Genomic DNA, 24,605 nt, shown 5'->3' with positions numbered 1-24,605 from the left:
AATGAAAAAAAAAAATTTTAATAACTTCAAAAGCAGCATGTAAATGTAATAAAGGCACAGCGCAGGTTTGTCACTTATCTATGCTGTCACATAAAATACTTTGTTTTGAAATGGATAAAATAAAATCACAATTCCACATTACATTTGAATGGTTTTAGACCAAACTTCATAGCATCTTTAGTCTCATCTCATCTCATTATCTCAAGCCGCTTTATCCTTCTACAGGGTCGCAGGCAAGCTGGAGCCTATCCCAGCTGACTACGGGCGAAAGGCGGGGTACACCCTGGACAAGTCGCCAGGTCATCACAGGGCTGACACATAGACACAGACAACCATTCACACCTACGGTCAATTTAGAGTCACCAGTTAACCTAACCTGCATGTCTTTGGACTGTGGGGGAAACCGGAGCACCCGGAGGAAACCCACGCGGACACGGGGAGAACATGCAAACTCCACACAGAAAGGCCCTCGCCGGCCCTGGGGCTCGAACCCAGGACCTTCTTGCTGTGAGGCGACAGCGCTAACCACTACACCACCGTGCCGCCCCGCATCTTTAGTGCTTTTAGAAATAGCATTTTCCTTCATAATTTGTAATTCTTCTTCACTTACTGTGACAAATCGATTGGCCGCCATTTTGCCAAGTCACTTGAGGTGATTGAGAAATTATCTGAATTTCTCGACCAATCAGAAATTGGTCGAGAAATCAGCACACGTGATTTCCTATAATCGCCTGAGTATTGGTACGAATACATATAAATAATCAGTAATGCATCTGGTTTCCTAATGTTAGGCTGATTTGGTTGAATCAGGCCTTTTACTGCTCTAACCCCCCCCCCAAAAAAAAATAATTTTAACCTGTGCCTTTGTTTAACTTTCTTGATTGGCATTTTGCTATGTAGATTGAGAAGGGCCCCCGAAAAGAGGTTGGAGAATACACATACATTGATATCTGCACTCCAGGAGGAACAGCGATGACCTGTGAACTAGGGGTTCTGGAAGAACTTCAGGCCGTGTTCAACCCAGAGATGGCGTATACCTTCTATAAGCCTTTGCACTGTCTCATTGGTGAGGCAGTCCTCTCCTATTGTTTTTTTAGAGTATTACTTACTTACTTACTATCCTAATATAATATCTTGTTTTGGTTTGGTTTTAGGTGACACAGTTATTCGCAAATTAGTTCCCAATCATGAATTAGTTTGGGGACTGGCTATGTCCTACCAAAACAAAGTAAGTCCAGGAAGCACAGAATCAGACCTAGCTGGCAGTCAAAGAGCAGAAATGCCCACTTCTTCCATGGGCTTCTCTCCAAGCTTAAATCACCAGTTTGGTCGCAGCCCCTTCCCAGCCCCCTCATCCACCTCAACTCCTCTTAGTGGGGATTCCCTTCCTGAGTCTGGAACCTTCGGCAGTCACTTGGTAGGAAATCGCATCCAAGTAGCACGGGACACTGAGCCAAGTGGAAGCCCGAATCAGTCCTCTCTTGATACCTGGGGACGGCCTCATGTGAGCTATGTTTCATCATGCCTTGTTAACCCCATGTTTGCCTCAATGTTAGTGGGACCAGTTTCCTCACTTTCTTCATCTTGGGTCCTGGGTCACACTCCAGAGGACAGTGTGCTGAAGCAGGAACTCCCACGCAGTAGTCGTTCTCTGCAGGGTAACTGGCTGGCGTATTGGCAATATGAGATTGGCTTTAACCAGCAAGACCCACATTTCCATTTCCACCAGATTCGCCTGCAGAGTTTTTTGGGTCACTCAGGCACAGTTAAGTGTCTGGCTCCACTAGCTGGTGAGGACTATTTTCTTTCTGGAAGCAAAGACAAAACAGTGAAACTCTGGCCACTGTATAATTATGGTGATGGTACGCGAGAGGTAGAGCCTCGACTGACATACACAGGCCATCGCAAGTCTGTGTTCTCTGTTACACAGCTGGAGGCGTTACAGGAGGTGGTGAGCTGTGATGGTACAGTGCACATTTGGGACCAGTTCACAGGTGAGATAATTCTGTCTGTATAGAACAATTTCTGCAGGCAACTTTCTTTCTACTGCATGGATTAATCGAACATTTTCATGTGGCATGTCAATATACAGCATTGTGCAAAAGTCTTGGGCACCCCTTTTTTTTCATAAAAGTTTTTGTTATAGATTTTTCTTTTATGACTTCTACATTATCAAGTCAGTACAAAAACATTTTAGAGTCCAAACGTTCATTTTCCAGCACAAAATTAAATGTTACAGAAAAAAGTTTGAATCTGAGCAGCATATTACATAAGAGAGCACTTTTCAGATTAAAAAAGAAAACGTAATGAAGGCTGCTGGGTTTTGTTGCAAAATTAAGAAGCGAGTGTGACAGTCAAAGTGACCAGAAGAACTGTGGCTGGTTCTGTAAGATGTTCAGTAAATCCTACAGTGATCCATTTCCTTATAAAACTGCACTCACTGTACCTGCAACTTTTTTTTTTAAAGCAAAGGGTCGTCTCACACCAAATATTAACTTTTTCATTTATTATGGCTTATTGCTGCTTTATAGACTTTTTTTTTAATGTTGAAACATTTCATTTCATTATTTTTAAGCCACTTTTGGTCGACAGCATTTCTTTACATGTGCGGCACATGTAAAGAAATGCTGTCGACCAAAAATGGCTTAAAAATAATGAAATGAAATGTTTCAACATTAAAAAAATGTTTTTTATGATGTGCCTAAGACTTTTGTACAGTACTGTACATTTAGTGAGGATTCAAGAAGTGCTCAATTTTGCGGCATGAATCCATGGTAATGTATGAGTCCTTAAAGACATCATATTCATAAAGTGAGTAGTTTACTCACTCAATGATATGTTTTTGTTCAAAATTGAATGAGTAGCATTATGCAGCTTTAACTTTTATTAGTGTAAATAACACAGGTATTTGTATAAAATTGCACGCGTTGATTGGTCGAGAAATTCTGACTGTTTTTCAATAATCACCTCAAGCGACTCAGCAAAATGGCTGCCAATCGCTTTGCTACCATAAATGAGGAGGAATTACAAATTATGAAAGAAAATGCTGTTCCTAAAAGCACTAATGATGCAAAGAAATTTGGTCTAACACAATTCAGTGCTAAGGAGGAATTGTGATTTATTTTATCTATTTCAAAACAAAGTATTTTATGTGAGTCAGCATAGATAGAGTGGTGCTTGAAAATTTGTGAACCCTTTAGAATTTTCTATATTTCTACATAAATATGACCTAAAACATCATCAGATTTTCACACAAGTCCTAAAAGTAGATAAAGAGAACCCAGTTAAACAAATGAGACAAAAATATTATACTTGGTCATTTATTTATTGAGGAAAATGATCCAATATTACATATCTATGAGTGCCAAAAGTATGTGACCCTCTAGGACGAGCAGTTAATTTGAAGCTGAAATTAGAGTCCGGTGTTTTCAATCGGTGGGATGACAATCAGGTGTGAGTGGGCACCCTGTTTTATTTAGAGAACAGGGATCTATCAAAGTCTGATCTTCACAACACATGTTTGTGGAAGTGTATCATGGCACTAACAAAGGAGATTTCTGAGGACCTCAGAAAAAGCGTTGTTGATGCTCATCAGGCTGGAAATGGTTACAAAACCAAAAGAGTTTGGACTCCACCAATCCACAGTCAGACAGACTGTGTACAAATGGAGGAAATTCAAGACCATTGTTACCCTCCCCAGGAGTGGGCGACCAACAAAGATCACTCCAAGAGCAAGGCGTGTAATAGTCGGCGAGATCACAAAGGACCCCAGAGTAACTTCTAAGCAACTAAAGGCCTCTCTCACATTGGCTAATGTTCATGAGTCCACCATCAGGAGAACACTGAACAACAATGGTGTGCATGGCAGGGTTGCAAGGAGAAAGCCACTGCTCTCCAAAAAGAACATTGCTGCTCATCTGCAGTTTGCTAAAGATCATGTGGACAAGCCAGAAGGCCATTGGGAAAATGTTTTGTGGACGGATGAGACCAAACTAGAACTTTTGGGTTTAAATGAGAAGCGTTATGTTTGGAGAAAGGAAAACACTGCATTCCAGCATAAGAACCTTATCCCATCTGTGAAACAAGGTGGTGGTAGTATCATGGTTTGGGCCTGTTTTGCTGCATCTGGGCCAGGATGGCTTGCCATCATTGATGGAACAATGAATTCTGAATTATACCAGCGAATTCTAAAGGAAAATGTCAGGACATCTGTCCATGAACTGAATCTCAAGAGAAGGTGGGTCACACAGCAAGACAATGACCCTAAGCACACACATCGTTCTAGCAAAGAATGGTTAAAGAAGAATAAAGTTAATGTTTTGGAATGGTCAAGTCAACATCCTGACCTTAATCCAATCGAAATGTTGTGGAAGGACCTGAAGCGAGCAGTTCATGTGAGGAAACCCACCAACATCCCAGAGTTGAAGCTGTTCTGTACGGAGGAATGGGCTAAAATTCCTCCAAGCCGGTGTGCAGGACTGATCAGTAGTTACCGGAAACATTTACTTGCAGTTATTGCTGCACAAGGGGGTCACACCAGATACTGAAAGCAAAGGTTCACATACTTTTGCCACTCACAAATTTGTAATATTGGATCATTTTCCTCAATAAATAAATGGCCAAGTATAATATTTTTGTCTCATTTGTTTAACTGGGTTCTCTTTATCTACTTTTAGGACTTGTGTGAAAATCTGATGATGTTTTAGGTCATATTTATGCAGAAATATAGAAAATTCTAAAGGGTTCACAAACTTTCAAGCACCACTGTAAGTGACTACAAGTCTGCATGCACCTTTATTACATTTGCATGCCGCTTTTGAAGTTTGAAATGAATTCTTTTTTTAATACGATTTTTTAAAAATAGTCAAGTCTATTTGTCTAGCGCTTTAACAATAAGTTAAAATAATCACCTGTGTATTTATACTAAAACAACTATCCACCTCAGGCTCAGTGAATTGTCTCGGTTATTACTCACCGATATTCACTTCGCCTTCGGTGAATAATTGTTAAATAAGCAGTCTTCGTTTTTCTCTTTGTGAAAAGGCAAGCATATTCGGTCCTACGAAGCACTTGATGGAAAGAATCCCATCACAGCCGTCACCACTATGCCAGCTCCTCACTGCAGTGTGGTGTTTGCCAGTGCTGACTCTGTCCTTCGTTTTGTAGACCCACGCAAGCCTGGCCTACAGGTACTTTCATCACTCCCCAACATATCATCCCATCTCCATTAAAAAAAAAAAACCTAGGTCATTGCCCTGTTCTTCAAATCTGCCCTACAAATATAATTGATTGGGTTGGATTTAATCCTGTAGCTCATTGTGTGCAGTGTGTTTTGGCATTAGTATTAATGGCGATCACTAAGGCACACGGTGCTGTTCCTCTACTCGCAGCATGAGTTTCGCCTAGCCTATAACAACTTGAGTGCGGGTCTGATCCGCTGCCTGGCTGTGAGCCCTGGAGGACGAACAGTGGCAGCTGGATTTTCCTCAGGGTTCATAGTGTTGTTGGATGCACGAACTGGGCTGGTGCTGCGAGGCTGGCCTGCTCATGAGGGAGATATACTGCAGATGAAGGTGGGTGTGTGCTCCATGCTTATCAGATGTGTTAATCTAGTGGGTAGCTTTTACAATTGTGTGTATGTATCAGCTTTTCTATTTATAATGAGCTCAGTACTGAGGCTGTTCAGAACATTTTGTGAACACTTGTGGTGAATCAGATATGCACTTGGTATTGGTCACGTATTGGCTGGACGTACTAACAGTGGTGAGTAAGAGGTCCATGTGCTGAACAAAAGCCCATTTAGTGATTTTTCAAAATCCGTTGTTTACAAAGTCCACAGATTCCTGAAGATTATCATTAATTAGAAATGTCTTGTTTTCTAAATGGATCGATTGTACACTAATATTTTAAGGAAGACAAGAATTTCTTTGTTTCCAGCCACAAATAAAACTTAACTGTTGGTTCTTGTCTTCACAGGTTTTTACTCTGGGTTTATAGGACATAATTCATCTAGGAGGATTTAGGATTTTTTTTTTTTTTTAACTTTTTGTGAAAGCAGATTTTGTACATAGCAGTGGAAGAATTAGATCCACCTTCATACTTTTTCTTTAGTCTATGAATTTGTGGAATAGTACTGAGCTTCCTACAATATGAGCAGAAGTTGTACCCTGTCAATTTGTTCAGAAGCAGTCAACAACAGACTACACCAAAAACAAACTTTATTTAACCTCGATTATCAGGGTCAAGGATTCTGGCTGTGCCTTTGCAACCCCTTGTTTAGGCAAATATGGACATGGATTACTCATTATTAATGCTGATATGAGAAATGCTATTGATCTGCACACAAGCTAGACAACAATTTGTAATTATAGATCACTGTGATAGAAAGGTGTCAACCTTGGATAAGCAGAGCCTAGTCAAAATATCAACACCATCTTAAAGGGCTGATGACACGAACATGACTCTATGCAATTTCTTAAATAAACTATACAACATGGCAAACATGTTAGATTTCTGTTATAATTACGTGAAAAGAAGCAGTTGTTACGCGAATATCCAACTTTTAATTGCACAGCGCAAGAAAACTGGGTCCGTGGCTCGCGGCCATGTTGTGACGTCAGCGGGAGAACACGCTGCGGTTCACTGGCTGTTCTACTCTGGTTCTACTCAATGGAAATGGCGCATGAAAACGCCGGTGAACTCTCTAGTGCTAGCTCTTCCTCTTCTGGGAGTCTAGAATTGTGTTGATCTCTTCCGAATAGAATCTATGATAGCCTACCCTCTTTACCCTTTGCCTCTCGTTGCTAGGCGGCAGTTACATGAAAGCCGCAAGCTTTCACAAGCAAATACATGACTGATATCACGCCGACTTTATGATTACATTTATGATTATCATGTAGAATCTATAGCTCTACGTACCTTTATCTTATGTCGTTTCACAACACATGTTCTGACAGGAGGACTGTCTTTGGATCCGGCATAGCTACTAGTAGACCCCCTCTGGAATACTGGCAGTGTTGCCAGATTGGGAGGTTTCCCGCCCAGTTGGGCGGTTTCAAGTGCATTTTGGTGGGTTTTGAACATATTTTGGGCTGGAAAACGTCAGTAGTATCATACTGCTGACGTTTTCCAGCCCAAAATATGTTCAAAACCCACCAAAATGCACTTGAAACCGCCCAATCTGGCAACACTGTGTAGGCACTGCTGATGGTAGTAACACACGTTTGTGCTGAACTGAACATCCAAGAGATTCTTTTAAGCTGGGAAGGGTGTCAAAACAATCCAAATCGAAGTGTTCAGAGCACAGGACGGATGTTGGTGAGGGCTCCCACTTGTCACGAGTGCGCCTGACTTGCTTCACCCACTTCGCATGCAGCTCGGGATCTCTGGGAAACTTGAATAAACTTACCCCATCCTTGTGGGTTTTGGAGCAAAAGCCGGCAACACAACGCGAAGGCATAATAACTAATATATATATATATATATATAAAATGTATAATAAAAATACTAATAATGATAAACTGAACACCTGTCGCATCAACAATAAACTGGTAAGTTAGGAGGAAGGTTCTTTCGCTGACGTCATATAGCTCCTCCTCCTCTTTCGTCTCCTGGGTGCTGCAGCCCCGTCAAATTTGCCCAAATAGCCGCGTTTTTTATCATAACTTGTAAAATAGGCGCCTTTGTGAATTAATATATGGATCATCGGGAATTACTTTTTATGTTATAAAACATCACCAAAGATGTCAAGAACGTGTCATCAGCACTTTAAAACATGTGGTTGTGTACATGTGTACTCATATCTGTATGTTTTGCAGGCAGCAGAGGGGAATTTGTTGATTAGTTCCTCCACTGATCACACTTTGACAGTGTGGAAAGATCTGGAGCACAAGCCTCTTCATCTGTATAGGACTCCATCTGATCCCATCCATGCCTTTGACCTCTATGGTGCTGAGATTGTGGCAGGCACTGTAGCCAACAAGATAGGTGTGTACTCCATGATGGACATCTCTGCCAGCCCAGCAAGTTGCACCAAACTTAGCTCCGAGAACTTCCGTGGGACCCTCACCAGCCTGGCAGTGCTACCCACCAAAAGACTATTGCTGCTGGGTTCTGAGAACGGTGCCATCAGGCTGCTGGCTTAAACACATGTAAAGCTCCAGCACAAGCAGCCCTGATGTTTTGTTATTAATATATCTGCTCTTTGCACCAATACTGACTCCTCCTTAAAATGGGGGGGGGGGGACAAACAACAAAAAGCAAAGACTGTTTGTTTGTCTGATGCCCTTTTCAGCTATTGTGGGGAGCTTCTCTGAGTGAGTGAATTAAGTTATTTAAGAATGTCTTAGCACCTTAGTCTTAAGGTTTATCAAAATATTCAAAGTCTTTACTCGGTCAAAAATCAAATGATCAGCTTCACATACAATTTCTACAATTTTTATACAGTTTATCTATGGAGTTTGTGACCAGCTGATGTTTATGTACAAGAAATTCAAGGATCTAATTTCTTATCCTGGGGAAAAAGACAAATTGTTTCTTTCGATGAGTGGATAAGAAGAACTGCTCAGGAATGTTGAGCCAATCATGGTTCCACAGTAGTGTTTACACTTTCAAAATAGGTGTACAAAATCACCAAAACCCCACTGTGTGAATCACAAATCAAACCTTGTCAATGCTATAATGTTACCATGCACCTGAGGCATTGAACTACTATGCAGTTTTTATTGGTATTGTCGCTATGTTGTTGTAATTCCACTATATCATGAACATGTAGGTGGACCTTAATATAAAAGGTATGTTCTAGGACGTCATACCTTTTACATATTGGTGTCACACATGCAGTCAGTTAAAGGCTTTTTTTTTTTTTCTTCGATATGTATGTGCACCATGGTAAATGAGGAAATATCTAGCCATAGAATATCTATGAGGAAAGGTTGAGTGACAGGTCAATAATCCCCTACGAAAATGGGATTTACATTTTAGTGCAACAGTGAACTCTTACTTCATTTGGGTTATTCCACAAAATAATCACTCCTCATCATCATTATATATTAATTCATTCTCTTATGTATACCTGTAGTAATTTTTATTCCTTATATACAGTATACTTGTGTATCCTAGAAACTAACCACTGATTATAGGAATGTGATTTATATGCACAGAGTAGTCTCTTGTGTGACATTCCAATCAAACAGTAACGAAGTTCTGAGTTTGTAAACTTTGGTAAGTAAAAGTTTTGCAGCTTTCTCAAGATTAAATTCAAGTCAGTTACACAATCCTTAAAACTACACTGGGTCATGATCAGGCAAGGGTACACACAAAGGAGACACTCCTGAAGGGTACACACAAAGGAGACACTCCAGGTAAAACTCTGGTCATAATTATTATGCTTTGGAATTGAATTCGGATTATAGTTTCTAATTTGAAACCCATCACTTGCAATAAACTCTCTGTTTAATCATGCATTTTGCTTGCACAAGTGCAAGTCTGCCTAGGAATCCCAGACGTATGGGAATTTTTTAGTGAGACGAGTAGAACTACTCACTCTGTATCCTGTCCACATCTCTCAAACTGATCAATTGTTAATGTCTCTGAGATTTTACATCGTCTCTTGTAAGTTTAACTGCAATATATGGAATTGTTTAACTCGGACTAGGTTATTTACTCTCTTGAAGTTAATTAATTCTAACTTTTTTTTAACTTTCAAGCCTTGCGTTGTGTTCTTTCTTTCTTTTCATGTACTTTAGACATCAAATTTGGACCTTTTCAATGATTTGAAGTAAACTCAAATTGGTCAGAAATGTTAGTTGTTGCTGTCTTTTGCTATTTCAAAGATGCTTCCTTTATTTATTTAAACAAGAAAAGAATTAATTCACATTATATGTGTAGCATTAGCATGCCATTCTGAATGCAATTGGGGAAATCGGTGTTAATTTTACTCTTCACAGTTTGGGTTTGCTGTTTAGAACCACAGCAGCCCTTTGGAAACCTTGGACCAGCAGGGCAAAGTCCTTATTCAGTGTTTGACATTTGATGCCTCTGGTTTTATAAAGCTCTATGGCTTTCTTTGTCGGGTTGGATAATGTATTATATTTTCCTGTCTCTCAACAGCATTAATCCACCAGTTGCCAATCTTTATTGATAATCTATATACATAACATTTCAACTTCTCTCTATCTCGATCCCTTTCACTCCATTAACCACGGTGCTTCTTGTAAATGGCGTAGAAACCACCCACTGTTTCCAGCAAGCAGGTTACTGAGAACCCTACATTAAAATAGTCCATGATCCATTATGTTCAACATAGTCACGGATCTGTAAATGTCTACATGATTCATACCTCCTGTGCTTACTGATTGTGGCGTCAAGATCTCGCTCAATATTTACATGTATGTGAGTTGTTATATGAAGCACAGATCAATGAAAGTTGAAATGTAACTGCCAGCTCAGTGCCAGACTTTAAGAGAGGACAGTTTTCCTTTTGACCATTTGTGGTTTTCTCTCAATTTAGAACCGGATAGTAGTTTTCCAGGTATGTTCAATTTTCTTGTACTATTGCGCATAACATACACTGTAAATTAGCTTGGATATATGCAGTTTAAACTAAAATGTTGAGAATATTTAGCTTTTGAAGATGTGTATACAGCATGAGCAGTAATCAGAAGAAGTAAATAAGGTTCAAAACTGGCTCAAGCAACATTTACTGAATGGTTCATAGTGTGTTATGCAGAGAGTGAGTTGAGCTATTACTATTAATATAGATGCATTTTTGATGTACGTTCGGTGTTGTACAGAGACTGACATTTGCTTTAAGTTAGACCAAATTTAGTATTTTGCACCACTGAAACGAAATGTTAACTATTTTGATAATTTTTATCCCCCACTGGCCAAAAGGCCCAAAGGGAGATTATGTTGTGGCGATATCTGTCCGTCTGGTACTCACTTTCTGAAATCAACTCCTCTCACAGTTTTTGGAGGAATTTCACGAACTTTGACAGGATTCTTTGTTATATGTTGGTAATACACATATTGCAATTTCATTCAATTCAGTCGCATTGTACCAGAGTTATGGCATACAGTAGTTGCCAGCGGGAGATATTGTGCTCTCAGAGCACTCTTGTTCCTCATATTGTTAAAATAATAGATTGTAGTCCTCAGTTATTTAGGAATTTGTTACTATAAAATACTAAGATGGCAATCGATTAAATCTTTACACACAACATCACTTAAATTTGTCAGAATAACCTCTCTAATATAAATACAATTCTGGCTGTGTATTCTGTTCCGAGTTAGTACACCATACTGCTTCCAATAAATTACTGAGCCTGAAATGAAATTTCATATGCGTATACTGCTCGTATAATCTGCTTCACTGTAAAACTTGTGATTTCAGACTTGCTGTTAGGACATGGCTTTAAGATTATTTGTACTCCTTTTCTTCTGTTGCTACCAACAAGGCTGGATGGTAAAACAAGACCAACTTAATAATAATAATTATTATTATTATTAGCTTCTCAAACACCTATTCCATGTAAATCAAAAATGCTGGTCTTGCACTTTTACAGGAGGATGTCATTTCAGAGGATAAAAAGGTCTCTGTGAGTCCTCTCACACCCCTGATTAACAGCAGTCACAGAACAGTAAGACGTTTGTTCACTGATAAAATCTTGCATATCGCCTAATCTGATTCAGGAGACTTCAGTCCATGTGTTTCCTACAGGATGTAGTAAGCTCCAACGTGTCCCACACAGACAAATTAACTCCAGATGGCTTTGATATCTCTACCTCCACTGCTGAAAATGCTGAGAACTCCTCAGAGGAAGACTTGGATGAGTTGGGTGGTCCTTTGAATTCTAAAGAACATCATCAGGCCATAGGGAGGGGGATTATGAAATTTGGTCTGGAGCTATTGGAGAACCTGAAGACAGATCCCAAACAATCTAATATTATTATCTCCCCCCTCAGTGTGTCTTTGGCTCTCTCTCAGTTGGCTCTGGGTATGTTCCTGATATGCAACACTTGAGCAAATTATACCAATTGAATGCATGTAACTCACTTTCAAGAAACCATATATTTGCTTCTTTTTGGATAAATTTTGTATCACTTTGGCATGATTCATCAAATTTATCATGTTTTGGGGGGGAACCCAAATTAAATTGTCTTTGGTAAAGTTTGCTACCACAAGCTGGTAATACATGGTCAGTGTGCACTGGCATAAAGTCTACAAGTCTCAGGAACTGTAAACCATTCTTCAAAAAGATTTGGTGTTTTGATGGTGATTGAATCTCCAAATTGTTCAGTTGAGTTGAGCTTAGGTAACCATGAAGGCCATTGCAGATGATTTGCCTCATTTTCATACTTGTCAAACCATTCAGTGAGCTTTTGTGCCTCTGATACAGGCATCATCATCCTGGCAGAGACCACTTCCATCAGAATAGAAATATTTTATCATAGCTGATCAATCAGGATAACTCTGGATTAATTTACAGTAAATTCTATTGGAACACGTGAACTCAAACCATTGCAAGAAATTGCCCCATAACGAAGCGCCTGTTTCTTTTTCCACTTAATTTGCCACCATTTTGTATATTTATTATTTGTGAACACTTATTATTTGTGAACATGCCATGAATGAGTATGGAACAACCGTTTGGAGAATGTTAATAGTGTGATTATATTATATGGACACGAGTGTTTTACTGGGAAATACGCCACTCGTATTTTTCTTAAGGGCTACATCTGGGACATGGAAATTCAAAACTGTGACATAAATCTCAATATGTCACTCGTGATGAAATTGATGAATTGTTTTGACTGATGAATTGTTTGGATACTTTGTGAATATGTCTATATAATAAAAAGAACATCACACGTTGGCTTGAAGATATGAAGTTTATCTTCTCGTGTTGAAAAATTCGCATTTTTCATACAAAATACATCGCAGATCTGAGTGACTTTTTCCCCATTATTTCACTCCGATGATGTCACTCCCAGTGTTTTCCTGCTGACTAGACACGTGGTGTCAAAATGGCAAATCGGTTCAAAATTAAAATTCTTTTGAGTAGCTTGCTTTTTTTTGTGGATGTGTCCATATAATATAAAGAACATTATACGGTGGTGTGAAGATATTAAGTTTATCTTCTCGTGTTAAATATTTTCACTTGTTCACTTTGCTCACCCATGAATATGTTCATTTGAAGACAAACTTCATATCTTTGCGCAGCCATGTAATATCCTCTATATGTATATCTGGTTATCAGGAGCAAGGAATGACACACAAGAGCTCCTCCTTAAACACCTACATGCTGATACAGTGCCATGCTACCACAAAGCACTGAAAAGCCTTCTCCGCCATGTCCGCAAAAATGCCCTGCAAATCGCCAGCCGCGTCTACCTTGCTGATGGTGAGTGAGGAAAAAAGAGACTCCAGTGATCTTCACTGCAGACTTGAGGACAGGTTATGCATTGTGTCGATGTCATTGATGTGTAGCTATTGTAGAAGAGACCTGCAGCTCTTATTCGTGACATTAGTCTCTGTAATGGATGAAAACATGATCAATCTTTAAATATCTTCTTTCTAAAGGATTTAAGCCAAACCCGGAGTTTATCGAAGAGTCTCTCAAAGTGTATGATTCAAAGCCTGCAACCTTGACTAATTTGGAGAAGATCAATGAGTGGGTAAAGAACTCCACAAATGGTTACGTGACAGACTTCCTGTCCAGTCTCCCTCCTAACCTTGTCATGATGCTCATCAATGCTGTGCACTACAAAGGTAATACAGTCAAGTCAACTTTATTGTCAAATATGCTATACATGCTTGACATACAGCACAGATGAAATTACAGTCCTCTCTGACCCACAGTGCAAACAGGCAATGCAATAAATAAAAAAAATAGAATAATTGAATAAACAATACAAACAGTATAACCACTCTAGATAAGAACTGGATATAGACTAAACACTCATAAATAAAAATAGAATAATTGAAATAAACAATACAAACAGTATAAACACTCGATAAGAACTAGACATAGACTAAACACTCAGATAAAAACAGAATAATTGAAATAAACAATACAAACAGTATAAACACTAGATAAGAACTAGACATAGACTAAACACTCATATGTATACACACGAATTGAAGCAAATAAACAGTCAAGGGCACTTGAGGTAAGCAGAATAAGCAATAAACTAATAGCTGTTAAGGTGAGGTAGTGCGGAATAGTGCAAATGAGCAAGGTAAAGTGAAATGTGTAGTCCTGAGTTCAGTGTGTTAATGAACGTTGAGAGTATATGTGTGTGTGTGTGTGTGTGTTGGGGGGAGGGAACTGTGAGGGTGACATGTCAGATGCTGAAGGGGGGGCAGGGGGTGTGCGGGCAGAATCTGTGGCAGGGGGCAGAGGGGGGAGGAGGGGCAGAACAGGGAGGGAGTTGAGCCTCCTGACCGCCTGGTGAAAGAAACTGTTCTTGAGCCTGCTGGTTTTGGCCCGGAGACTCCGCAGTCTCCTCCCCGACGGCAGCAGGCTGAAGAGGCTGTGAGATGGGTGGGTGGGGTCACCTGCAATCCTGATGGCTTTGCGGGTGAGGCGGGAGTTATATATATCCATTAGAGAAGGGAGAGAGACACCAATGATCTTCTCAGCTGCTCTCACAATGCGCTGCAGAGTCTTGCAGCAGGACACGGTGCAGGCGCCGTACCACACGGTGATGCAGCTGGTCAGGATGTTCTCGATGGTGCCTCTGTAGAATGTGTGCATGATGGGGGCCGCGGCTCTTGCTCTCCTCAGTTTGCGGAGGAAGTACAGACGCTGTTGGGCTTTTTTGGCCAGTGATGCGGTGTTGTTGTTCCAGGACAGGTCTTCAGAGATGTGCACACCCAGAAACTTGGTGCTGCTCACCCTCTCCACTGCAGCACTGCAGCACAGCTGTTCTGTAATATTGAACATCATCCTATGTTTGGTCATTTTTCAGTTGAATTATAACACACTGTTTGCTAGTGGAACCCTGGTTGGTTTCAGCATGACATGATTACTGGTGTGATAGTTGTAGGGCTAAAAGATCTATCAGAAATCTTTCCAGCTACAGTACCTTGCATAAGTATTCAACCCTTCAACTTTTCCACACTTTTGTACTGTTACAACCTGGACCTGATTTTGGATTAATTTGATTTCATATGTAACAAATCTACACAATTATTTTTAAATGACGCATTATAAATGGGGAAAAAAAGTGAAGATTTTGATTGCATATGAATTCACTCATATTAGAAGAACAACTTTATTCATCACACGCTTGTGAAATTCCTCTCTGCATTTGACCCATCTGAAGCAGTGAACACACACATGCGCGCACACACATGAGCAATGAGCACACACACATACCCAGAGCGTTGGGCAGCCATGCTAACAGCGCCCGGGGAGCAGTTGGGAGTTAGGTGCCTCGCTCAAGGGCACCTCAGCCGAAGGCTGTCCCATATTAACCTAACCGCATGTCTTTGAACTGTGGGGGAAACCGGAGCACCCGGAGGAAACCCACGCAGACACGGGGAGAACATGCAAACTCCACACAGAAAGGCCCCCGCCGGCCACTGGGCTCGAACCCAGAACCTTCCTGCTGTGAGGCGACCGTGCTAACCACTTACACCACCGTGCCGCCAATGAGCTAATTTAGTTTCAATTACTGTGAAACTAAATTAGTTCATGTACAGCTAATTGCCATCAGAGATGACATAATGGGCTCGAACCCAGAACCTTCCTGCTGTGAGACGACCGTGCTAACCACTTACACCATCGTGCCGCCAATGAGCTAATTTAGTTTCAATTACTGTGAAACCAAATTAGTTCATGTACAGCTAATTGCCATCAGAGATGACATAATGGGCTTGAACCCAGAACCTTCCTGCTATGAGGCGACCGTGCTAACCACTTGCACCACCGTGCTGCCAATGAGCTAATTTAGTTTCAGTTACTGTGAAACTAAATTAGTTCATGTACAGCTAATTGCCATCAGAGATGACATAATTAGCTGAATGAAGACTAAACCTATTTACAATTAAAAATGTCACATGATTTCATTATTAATACCCCTATTCCTTGAAGGTTCCAGAGTTTGTTCGTGAACATATCTAAACAAACAGCATCTCAGTACAGGACAAAGTATTATTCAGAGTTTGGTAATAACAAATATCCCAGACTTGAATCATCCTGCTTAGTGCCATTAAATCCATCCATCCATTATCCTGTGCAGGGTCGTGGGTAAGCTGGAGCCTATCCCAGCTGACTATGGGCGAGAGGTGGGGTACACCCTGGACAAATTGCCAGATCATCACAGGGCTGACACATAGAGACAAACAACCATTCACATTCACACCTACGGTCAATTTAAGTCAAGTTTATTTGTATAGCGCTTTTAACAATAAACATTGTTGCAAAGCAGCTTTACAGAATTTGAACGACTTAAAACATGAGCTAATTTTATCCCTAATCTACCCCCAATGAGCAAGCCTGTGGCGATGGTGGCAAGGATAAACTCCCTCAGATGACATGAGGAAGAAACCTCGAGAGGAACCAGACTCAAAAGGGAACCCATTCTCATCTGGGCAGCAACAGACAACATGACTATAACATTAACAGTTTTAACATGAAGTCAGTTTCGTTGATGTTATAAACTCTTCATTGATGGAAACTTGAGTGCAAACTGTTCATGACAACTGCAGTCCTAAAGTTAGCAAGTCAACTGTAGTCCTAAGCCATAAAAGCATTACTGTAAGTGTCCAGAGCATCTTCCAAGTGTGACTTCCAATTTAGAGGCACCAGTCAGCCTAACCTGCATGTCTTTGGACTGTGGGGGAAATTAGAGCACCTGGAGGAAACCCATGCAGACACTGGGAGAACATGCAAACTCCACACAGAAAGGCCCCAGTCAGCCACTGGGCTTGAACCCAGAACCTTCTTGCTGTGAGGCGACAGTGCTAACCACTACACCACCATACCACCACTATTAAGTCCATTATTTTTAAAAATCTACAACTTTGTCAAGATGAGGCCTTCCACCAAATCAGTGAAAGGAAATAAAAAGGGAAATGGAGAAACAACCAATATCTAAAAGGTAACTGAAAGAGCTGGAGAGATCCACAGCACATTGAAGAAGCTGTTGACTGGACAACCACACTGTGGACACTCCACAAATCTGAACTTTATGAATGTGTGGTGAACCACCTGTTTGTAAAAAGGCATTTTGGAGACCATCAAATATGGAAAAAGTTTTCGGATTAGAATGTAATGTAATGTAATTACATTACATTCAAATTAGATGTAATTTGAGCTTTTTGGACATTTGACAGAAACCCACCATCATCCCTACAGTGAAGCTTGATGGTGGTAGCACCATGTTCCATTAACTGTAGCCTCTTGGTTGTTTGTTTGTTTGTTTGTTTTGTGAGTCATTTCTGAGTGTATCTGAAGAAATCCTTTTTCTTGGTGTAGGATCTATTGACGATTCGACTACTTCATTCTCTAAAATGTCCTGGAGCTGATGTATGCAAATTTGTAAAATGTTCCTTTGTGTATACCTAAATTCCCCCTCCACCAAATACAAGTGGTGGTGTTGGGTTAATACTATTTGGGTCTTAAATATCCCTAGAATTTTGTTGCCGTTCTGTACTGATCACAATTAGCAAAATCTAGGTCCACAAATTAGTGGTTTGGAAAAAGTATTGGGCACGTAACTTCTCTAAAGGTTTGCTGCAGTGGTGGCAATTCATATTCAAGATTATCTTAGTCTCTAACTGTGGACATATAATTCTCTGTTTGGATGAACAGTTTCTCACTTTTGAGGCAAAAAAAGCTTTGGGGTGGTCATTTATCAGTTTAATTTTAAGGCTGGTTTACAGAGAACTGGATTAGAATGTTATGCAGCTTGCTAAGAAAATAATTGAAAATAATTGCTGCTCCAAGAATTTTCACTTCAGGTTATTCAGTCATACCTTGAGTAAGAATAATGTACCTACCATGTGGGTGCTAGTAGTGAGCTTGATGAGTTTAGCTCCCAGGCTGGCCATGGTGCTTCACATCAGTGATGCTAGGGTTATTTATTTATTTATTTATTTAGGAAAGTAGTACTGGCCCTGTATTTAAAAATGGAACTATATGACAACTGAAAATGAAATGGTATTCTGTATAAATATACCTTCATTACATTTTCTTTTTTTCTGTGAATTTATATCAATTAATTAAACTACTCCTGTAGACAATAATAATTATATTGGTGCCTGTACCTTCAATAGGATTTTTTATGATCAATCTTGGTCGAAAAACTCACCATCCCATAAACAGTACATTTGTGATTCTTTTATTAGATTTGCATAAGCCTCTTTAGTTTGTGCCATTATGTGTTTAAACTTAACCATAGGTAATTGGTAACTATCGGTTAAATATAATGATAAAGTCAGAGGTAAATAAATATTTTTACATAATTTAAAAAAATGGATAACTACTTATGGGAGGTATATATTTTGGTATAAGCATCAAATAAATTACCTTTCATTAAAGGAGAACTGAAGTCATTTTTAAACTTGCTTTATTTCTTAATTAACGTATTATTCAATTACATTTTCGGTTTTCATAACCTTATATCATGACTCATATTGGCAACTAATTGCAATTAAATATTATACTTATTGGCCTATTCAGTTTTTAGCCATGTTGAATTGAGTTTGTTTGGTCCACGGCAGACGTCACTTATCCGCACGATCTTCACGAGACTTGTGCGAGACTTCGAAATGTGGTGTCAGCCAGGTGTCAGTGCCGCCATTTTGAAAACTGTTTTCCAAACGAGATATTGCACTAAAACGAGTTTAAATGACGATTACTGCCTACTTTTTTTCAAACTTTCCTGATTGCTATCAGAACAAACAAAACTTCCGGCTTGATTACATCAGTATTCGAAAGGGGGCGCGCGCATCTTTTGACAACGCTGGCAGATGTTGGTGACTTTGATTTCCGCTGTACGTTTTACTTCCGTCCTATGATGTCTTGCACAGGTCTCAACGAATCTCGTTTACGTCCATTGCTTTGACATATGGACTGATATATTACATAGTTTAGTTAAAACACTCATAACTTGCTATAGCAGTGACAAAATAGTGATCAAAAATGCATTCCTATATTTAATAAAATGAGAAATAGAATTTGATGATAAAAAATTTGCCTTCAGTTCTCATGGTGTTGGGAAATGGGACCATTTATGATTTACATGCATATAGATGGTTGCTTTTTTCTCTTTTTTTTAAGGTATAGAGATACTAGGTCATTTTAGTAGCCATTTTTCATTGGCATAAAAACACATAGAATAATAATAAATATTTATTTATTATTAATATCCTAAACTGAATTTTAGGTGTACTATCTTACTCGATAATGATGTTCTGTCATCTTTTTCAGGAGAGTGGCTCCGGCGTTTTGACCCTCACTTTACTTCCAGTGAGCCTTTTTATATTGATGAAAAACAAATAGTCAATGTTGACATGATGCTTGGGCCAAAATACCCACTCAGCCTTTTCAACCATCATGAACTTGATGCGCAGGTAACTTCTCTGTCCTGTTTTTATAATCATATCAAGTACATGGGTTTGTTCCATAATGTTGCATAAGTGTAGTTTGTTCATTTTATGGACATTCCTCTAATGTAAAGCTTTTGTTTTGATCCTTACTGTTTGGCAGATTGCTCGTTTCCCGTTCAAAGGGAATACGAGCCTGATTATAATAATACCCATAATAGGATCGGTTAACGTGTCGGCGATTGCAGCTAAACTCAATATCTTGGATCTATATAATCACTTCCCACGAAAGAGAAGTATGCAGGTTAAACTTCCCAAATTCAAACTGGATTTTACTCAGGAACTTGAAGAGGCCCTGACAAGCATGGGTAAGTTACAACCCTGATGTTAGATCATATACAGCATGACATTGTTTTTAAATTAAGGTGATTTAATTCCATTCACTATGAAAACAAAAAGAATCAAATATCAAACTATGACAATTATCAACAACTTGATAATATTTTAATAATAGTACAGTTAATAATAATAATAATAATAATAATAATATGCTTATTCTTGTTTTTCTCAGGTCTAGGGAAGCTGTTCTCAAGTCCTAATCTGAGTGGTATTTCAGAGGGACCCCTACTGGTCTCCAGTGTACAGCACAAGTCCAGCTTTGAGATAAATGAAGAGGGTGCAGAGGCTGCGGCTGCAACCAGTGTAGCAATCAGCCGCTCAAATCTCTCTTTCACAGTCAACCAGCCTTTTTTCTTGGCCCTTATAGACGATTCCACTCAAACACCACTGTTTCTGGGAGTTATTTCAAACCCGAACCCTGGCGGAACTCCTGTAACATTAGGTCAACCCACTTTGGATAAAGGAGTGTTTCCTAGTACAAAGTATTTTGGCAAGCCACCCAAGTAAGGGTGCTTATTTATATCTTTAGCACTGGCCTGCATCCAAATGGCCAATCAAGACCTGTAACATATCTAGGCTTGGTTAAAATCTGTTTAATGGACTTGTTACAAATATGGCAATGACATATATTGGAATTTTTAAAAGTTTCTTTTTACCCTATATATAAATGACTTTTCTGCTCAGAGCCAAGCTTACATTGACAGCATGCAACTGTTTTACTGCTGTTGTAAAAGCACGTGTTTGATGATTTAAATAAATGTATTTTTAAAAACGAAGTCCCTGTATATATCGGCAATGTCATATTCTCATGTGGAGACTATTAAAGTCCTCCTGTATTCTTTATCCTTGTCACTACAAAAGGCGAAATCCTAAAAAGCTAAAAAAAAATTAAGGGAGAAAAGAATGAGAAATATAATGGCGCCTCTGTACAAGAAGATAACAGGCTGACTTTGCTTATTAAATTGGAACATAATTTGAAAAGTAATACAGTAGAGTGAGTCTTCATATCATTCAAAGTACGTAAAAGCATTGCTTTTCAGTAGCTTTAAAGACAGTTTTATAGTTATTAAATTAAGTTGAACTAACTATGAGAAATAATCACAAGCTTTATTTGCCATGGCAGGTATTCTTAATTCTTGACCTAACGACAAACGGATAGAATTTTTTCCCCAATTCCCAACAGACCTGATGCAGCTTATGAAGGGCTTGATAATCAGCTGGATCAGATGTTACTGGTTCAGTAGAGCAAACTTTCCAGTCTGAAGGGTAATATGTTGCCAGATAAGAGTGATCATTCCCCTCTAGCATGGCTCAACTTGAACCACCATCCCTCATGACTCTTCTCTGTACTGGCATGCAGGTGGTGGAATGAACTTGGCCTGTCACTGTCTTCAAGCAAAGAATGAAGACCTACCTCTTCATGAAGCACTTAGTCCTTGAAATTCCTTGAATTTGTCAAGAAAAATGAATTTCCTGGTTACACAGTTGTACTTTTATGACTATATAGGACATCATTATAGAAGCAAGTTATTTATAATCATGCTATCTGTTGTCATCCAAATGAGGATGGGTTCCCTTTTGAGTCTGGTTCCTCTCATGGTGTCTTCCTCATGTTGTCTCAGGGAGTTTTTCCTTAACACCATCGCCTCAGACTTGCTCATTAGGAATAAATTAATTTATTAGGGATACATTTCTAGTCCCACTCCTAGAACTGCCACCTTATTGTGGTGGAGGGGTTTGTGTGCTTGAATGATCCTAGGAGCTATGTTGTCGGGGGCATTATGCCCCTGTCAGGGTTTCCCAAGGCAGACAGGTCCTAGGTGACAGGCCAGACTAAGAGCAGTTCACCAAAACCCCTATGGAGAAAAATCTGAGGACCGTGACGTCGCCCGGGATGACGCAGCCGGGGCCCCACTCTGGAGCCAGGCCCGGGGTTGGGGCTCGTATGCGAGCGCTTGGTGGCCGGGCCTTTGCCCATGGGGCCCGGCCAGGCTCAGCCCGAAGAAGTGACGTGGGCCCGACCTCCTGTGGGTTCACCACCCACAGAGGTAGCAGTAGGGGACTGGTGCAATGTGGATTGGGTGGCAGTCGAAGGCAGGGGCCTCGACGACCTGATCCCCGGACACAGCGGCTGGCTGTTGGGACATGGAATGTCACTTCGCTGGGGGGGAAAGAGCCTGAGCTTGTGCAGGAGGTTGACAGGTACCGGCTAGAGATAGTCGGGCTCACCTCCACGCACAGCTTGGGCTCTGGAACCCAGCTCCTCGAGAGGGGCTGGACTCTCCACTTCTCTGGAGTCGCCCGTGGTGAGCGGCGGCGGGCTGGTGTGGGCTTGCTTATAGCTCCCCAGCTCAGCCGCCATGTGTTGGAGTTTACCCCAGTGAACGAGAGGGTCGCCTCTCTGCGCCTTCGGATTGGGGAGAGGGCTCTTGCTGTTGTTTGTGCCTACGGCCCAAATAGCAGTATGGAGTATCCGGCCTTCTTGGAGTCCCTGGGAGAGGTACTGAAGAGTGCTCAGACTGGGGACTCCATTGTGCTACTGGGGGACTTCAATGCTCACGTGGGCAATGACAGTGACACCTGGAGGGGCGTGTTTGGGAGGAACGGCCTCCCTGATCTGAACCCGAGTGGTGTTTTGTTATTGGACTTCTGTGCTAGTCACGGTTTGTCCATAACGAACACCATGTTCGAGCATAGGGGTGTCCATAAGTGCACGTGGCACCAGGACACCTTAGGTCGGAGGTCGATGATAGACTTTGTAGTCGTTTCATCTGATCTCCGGCCCTATGTCTTGGACACTCGGGTGAAGAGAGGGGCTGAGCTGTCAACTGATCACCACCTGGTGGTGAGTTGGATCCGCTGGCGGAGGAGGAAGCTGGACAGACCTGGCAGGCCCAAACGTATGGTGAGGGTCTGCTGGGAACATCTGGCCGAGCACTCTGTTGGGGAGGTCTTTAACTCCCACCTCCGGGAGAGCTTTTCCCAGCTTCCGAGGGAGGCGGGGGACATTGAGTCTGAGTGGACCATGTTCTCTACCTCCATTGTGGATGCAGCTGTTCGGAGCTGTGGCCGCAAGGTCTCTGGTGCCTGTCGTGGCGGCAATCCCCGAACCCGGTGGTGGACACCAGAAGTAAGGGATGCCGTCAAGCTGAAGAAGGAGTCCTATTGGGCTATGTTATCCTCCAGGACTCCCGAGGCAGCTGACGGGTATCGGCAGGCCAGGCGTGCTGCAGCTCGGGCAGTTGCGGAGGCAAAAACTCGGAACTGGGAGGAGTTCGGGGAGGCCATGAAGAAGGACTATCGGTCGGCCTCGAAGAAATTCTGGCAAACCATCCGGCGCCTCAGGAGGGGGAAGCAGTACTCTGCCAACACTGTTTACAGTGCAGGTGGGGAGCTGTTGACCTCAACTGGGGACATTGTCGGGCGGTGGAAGGAATTCTTTGAGGATCTCCTCAATCCCACCGTCATGTCTTCCACTGAGGAGACTGAGGCTGATGACTCAGAGGTGGACTCGTCCATTACCCAAGCCGAAGTCACTGAGGTGGTTTGCAAGCTCCTCGGTGGCAAGGCACCGGGGGTGGATGAGATCCGCCCTGAGTATCTCAAGTCTCTGGATGTTGTGGGGCTGTCTTGGTTGACACGCCTCTGCAACATTGCGTGGCGGTCAGGGACAGTGCCTCTGGAGTGGCAGACTGGGGTGGTGGTCCCTCTTTTTAAGAAAGGGGACCGGAGAGTGTGCTCCAATTATAGGGGAATCACACTTCTCAGCCTCCCAGGGAAGGTTTACTCCAGGGTACTGGAGAGGAGAATTCGACCAATAGTCGAACCTCGGATCCAGGAGGAACAATGCGGTTTTCGTCCTGGTCGCGGAACACTGGACCAGCTCTATACCCTTCATAGGGTGCTCGAGGGTTCATGGGAGTTTGCCCAACCAGTCCACATGTGCTTTGTGGATCTGGAGAAGGCATTCGACCGTGTCCCCCGTAGTATTCTGTGGGGGGTGCTTCGGGAGTATGGGGTTCGGGGCTCTTTGCTAAGGGCTGTCCGGTCCCTGTACGAACGGAGCAGGAGTCTGGTTCGCATTGCCGACAGTAAGTCAGACCTGTTCCCAGTGCATGTTGGACTCCGGCAGGGCTGCCCTTTGTCACTGGTTCTGTTCATAATTTTTATGGACAGAATTTCTAGGTGCAGCCAGGGGCCAGAAGGAATCCTGTTTGGGAACCACAGGATTTCATCTCTGCTTTTTGCGGATGATGTTGTCCTGTTGGCTTCTTCAAACCAGGACCTTCAGCATGCACTGGGGCGGTTTGCAGTCGAGTGTGAAGCGGCTGGGATGAGAATCAGCACCTCCAAGTCCGAGGCCATGGTTCGCGACCGGAAAAGGGTGGCTTGCCCTCTCCAGGTTGGTGGAGAAGTTCTGCCTCAAGTGGAGGAGTTTAAGTATCTCGGGATCTTGTTCACGAGTGAGGGAAGGATGGAGCGTGAGATCGACAGGCGGATCGGTGCAGCCTCCGCAGTGATGCGGTCGCTTTACCGGTCCGTCGTGGTGAAGAAGGAGCTGAGCCAAAAGGTGAAGCTCTCAATTTACCGGTCGATCTACGTTCCGACTCTCACCTATGGTCATGAGCTTTGGGTAATGACCGAAAGG

At 41.6% G+C, this 24,605-nt stretch overlaps 2 protein-coding genes across 2 annotated transcripts in view; both read left to right on the top strand.

The window, feature by feature from the left end:
- wdr81 (WD repeat domain 81) overlaps positions 1-9,800 on the top strand; it is a 34,369-nt gene extending 24,569 nt beyond the window's left edge. The window contains exons 8-12 of the mRNA XM_060944003.1: positions 901-1,066; positions 1,155-1,994; positions 5,044-5,189; positions 5,391-5,573; positions 7,818-9,800. Coding sequence (XP_060799986.1) covers positions 901-1,066; positions 1,155-1,994; positions 5,044-5,189; positions 5,391-5,573; positions 7,818-8,144 — 1,662 coding nt within the window. The 3' untranslated portion in view covers positions 8,145-9,800. The remainder of the gene's footprint in view (positions 1-900; positions 1,067-1,154; positions 1,995-5,043; positions 5,190-5,390; positions 5,574-7,817) is intronic.
- A 10-nt stretch (positions 9,801-9,810) lies between these two features.
- serpinf2b (serpin peptidase inhibitor, clade F (alpha-2 antiplasmin, pigment epithelium derived factor), member 2b) lies at positions 9,811-20,653 on the top strand. Its single transcript, XM_060944004.1, has 8 exons — positions 9,811-11,464; positions 11,565-11,639; positions 11,720-11,996; positions 13,260-13,403; positions 13,583-13,771; positions 19,443-19,585; positions 19,722-19,926; positions 20,130-20,653. Exons 1-8 carry the CDS (start codon positions 11,408-11,410, stop codon positions 20,462-20,464), a joined length of 1,425 nt encoding a protein of 474 aa, XP_060799987.1. The 5' UTR covers positions 9,811-11,407; the 3' UTR covers positions 20,465-20,653.
- The last annotated feature ends 3,952 nt before the right edge of the window (positions 20,654-24,605 follow it).

The sequence above is a fragment of the Neoarius graeffei genome, chromosome 17 (assembly GCF_027579695.1).
Source record: "Neoarius graeffei isolate fNeoGra1 chromosome 17, fNeoGra1.pri, whole genome shotgun sequence".
Lineage (NCBI taxonomy): Eukaryota > Metazoa > Chordata > Actinopteri > Siluriformes > Ariidae > Neoarius > Neoarius graeffei.
The sequence above is the reverse complement of the archived record's forward strand: the minus strand, read 5'-3'. Positions and strand labels throughout refer to the sequence as shown.

Bases quoted from the DNA above. Each gene is read 5' to 3' on its own strand.
- serpinf2b (XM_060944004.1), top strand. From the start codon at position 11,408: ATGGCTTTAAGATTATTTGTACTCCTTTTCTTCTGTTGCTACCAACAA. The intron at 11,465-11,564 runs GTAAAACAAGAC...GCACTTTTACAG, and splicing joins GCTACCAACAAGGCTGGATG to GAGGATGTCATTTCAGAGGA. The intron at 19,586-19,721 runs GTAACTTCTCTG...ACTGTTTGGCAG, and splicing joins ATCATGAACTTGATGCGCAG to ATTGCTCGTTTCCCGTTCAA.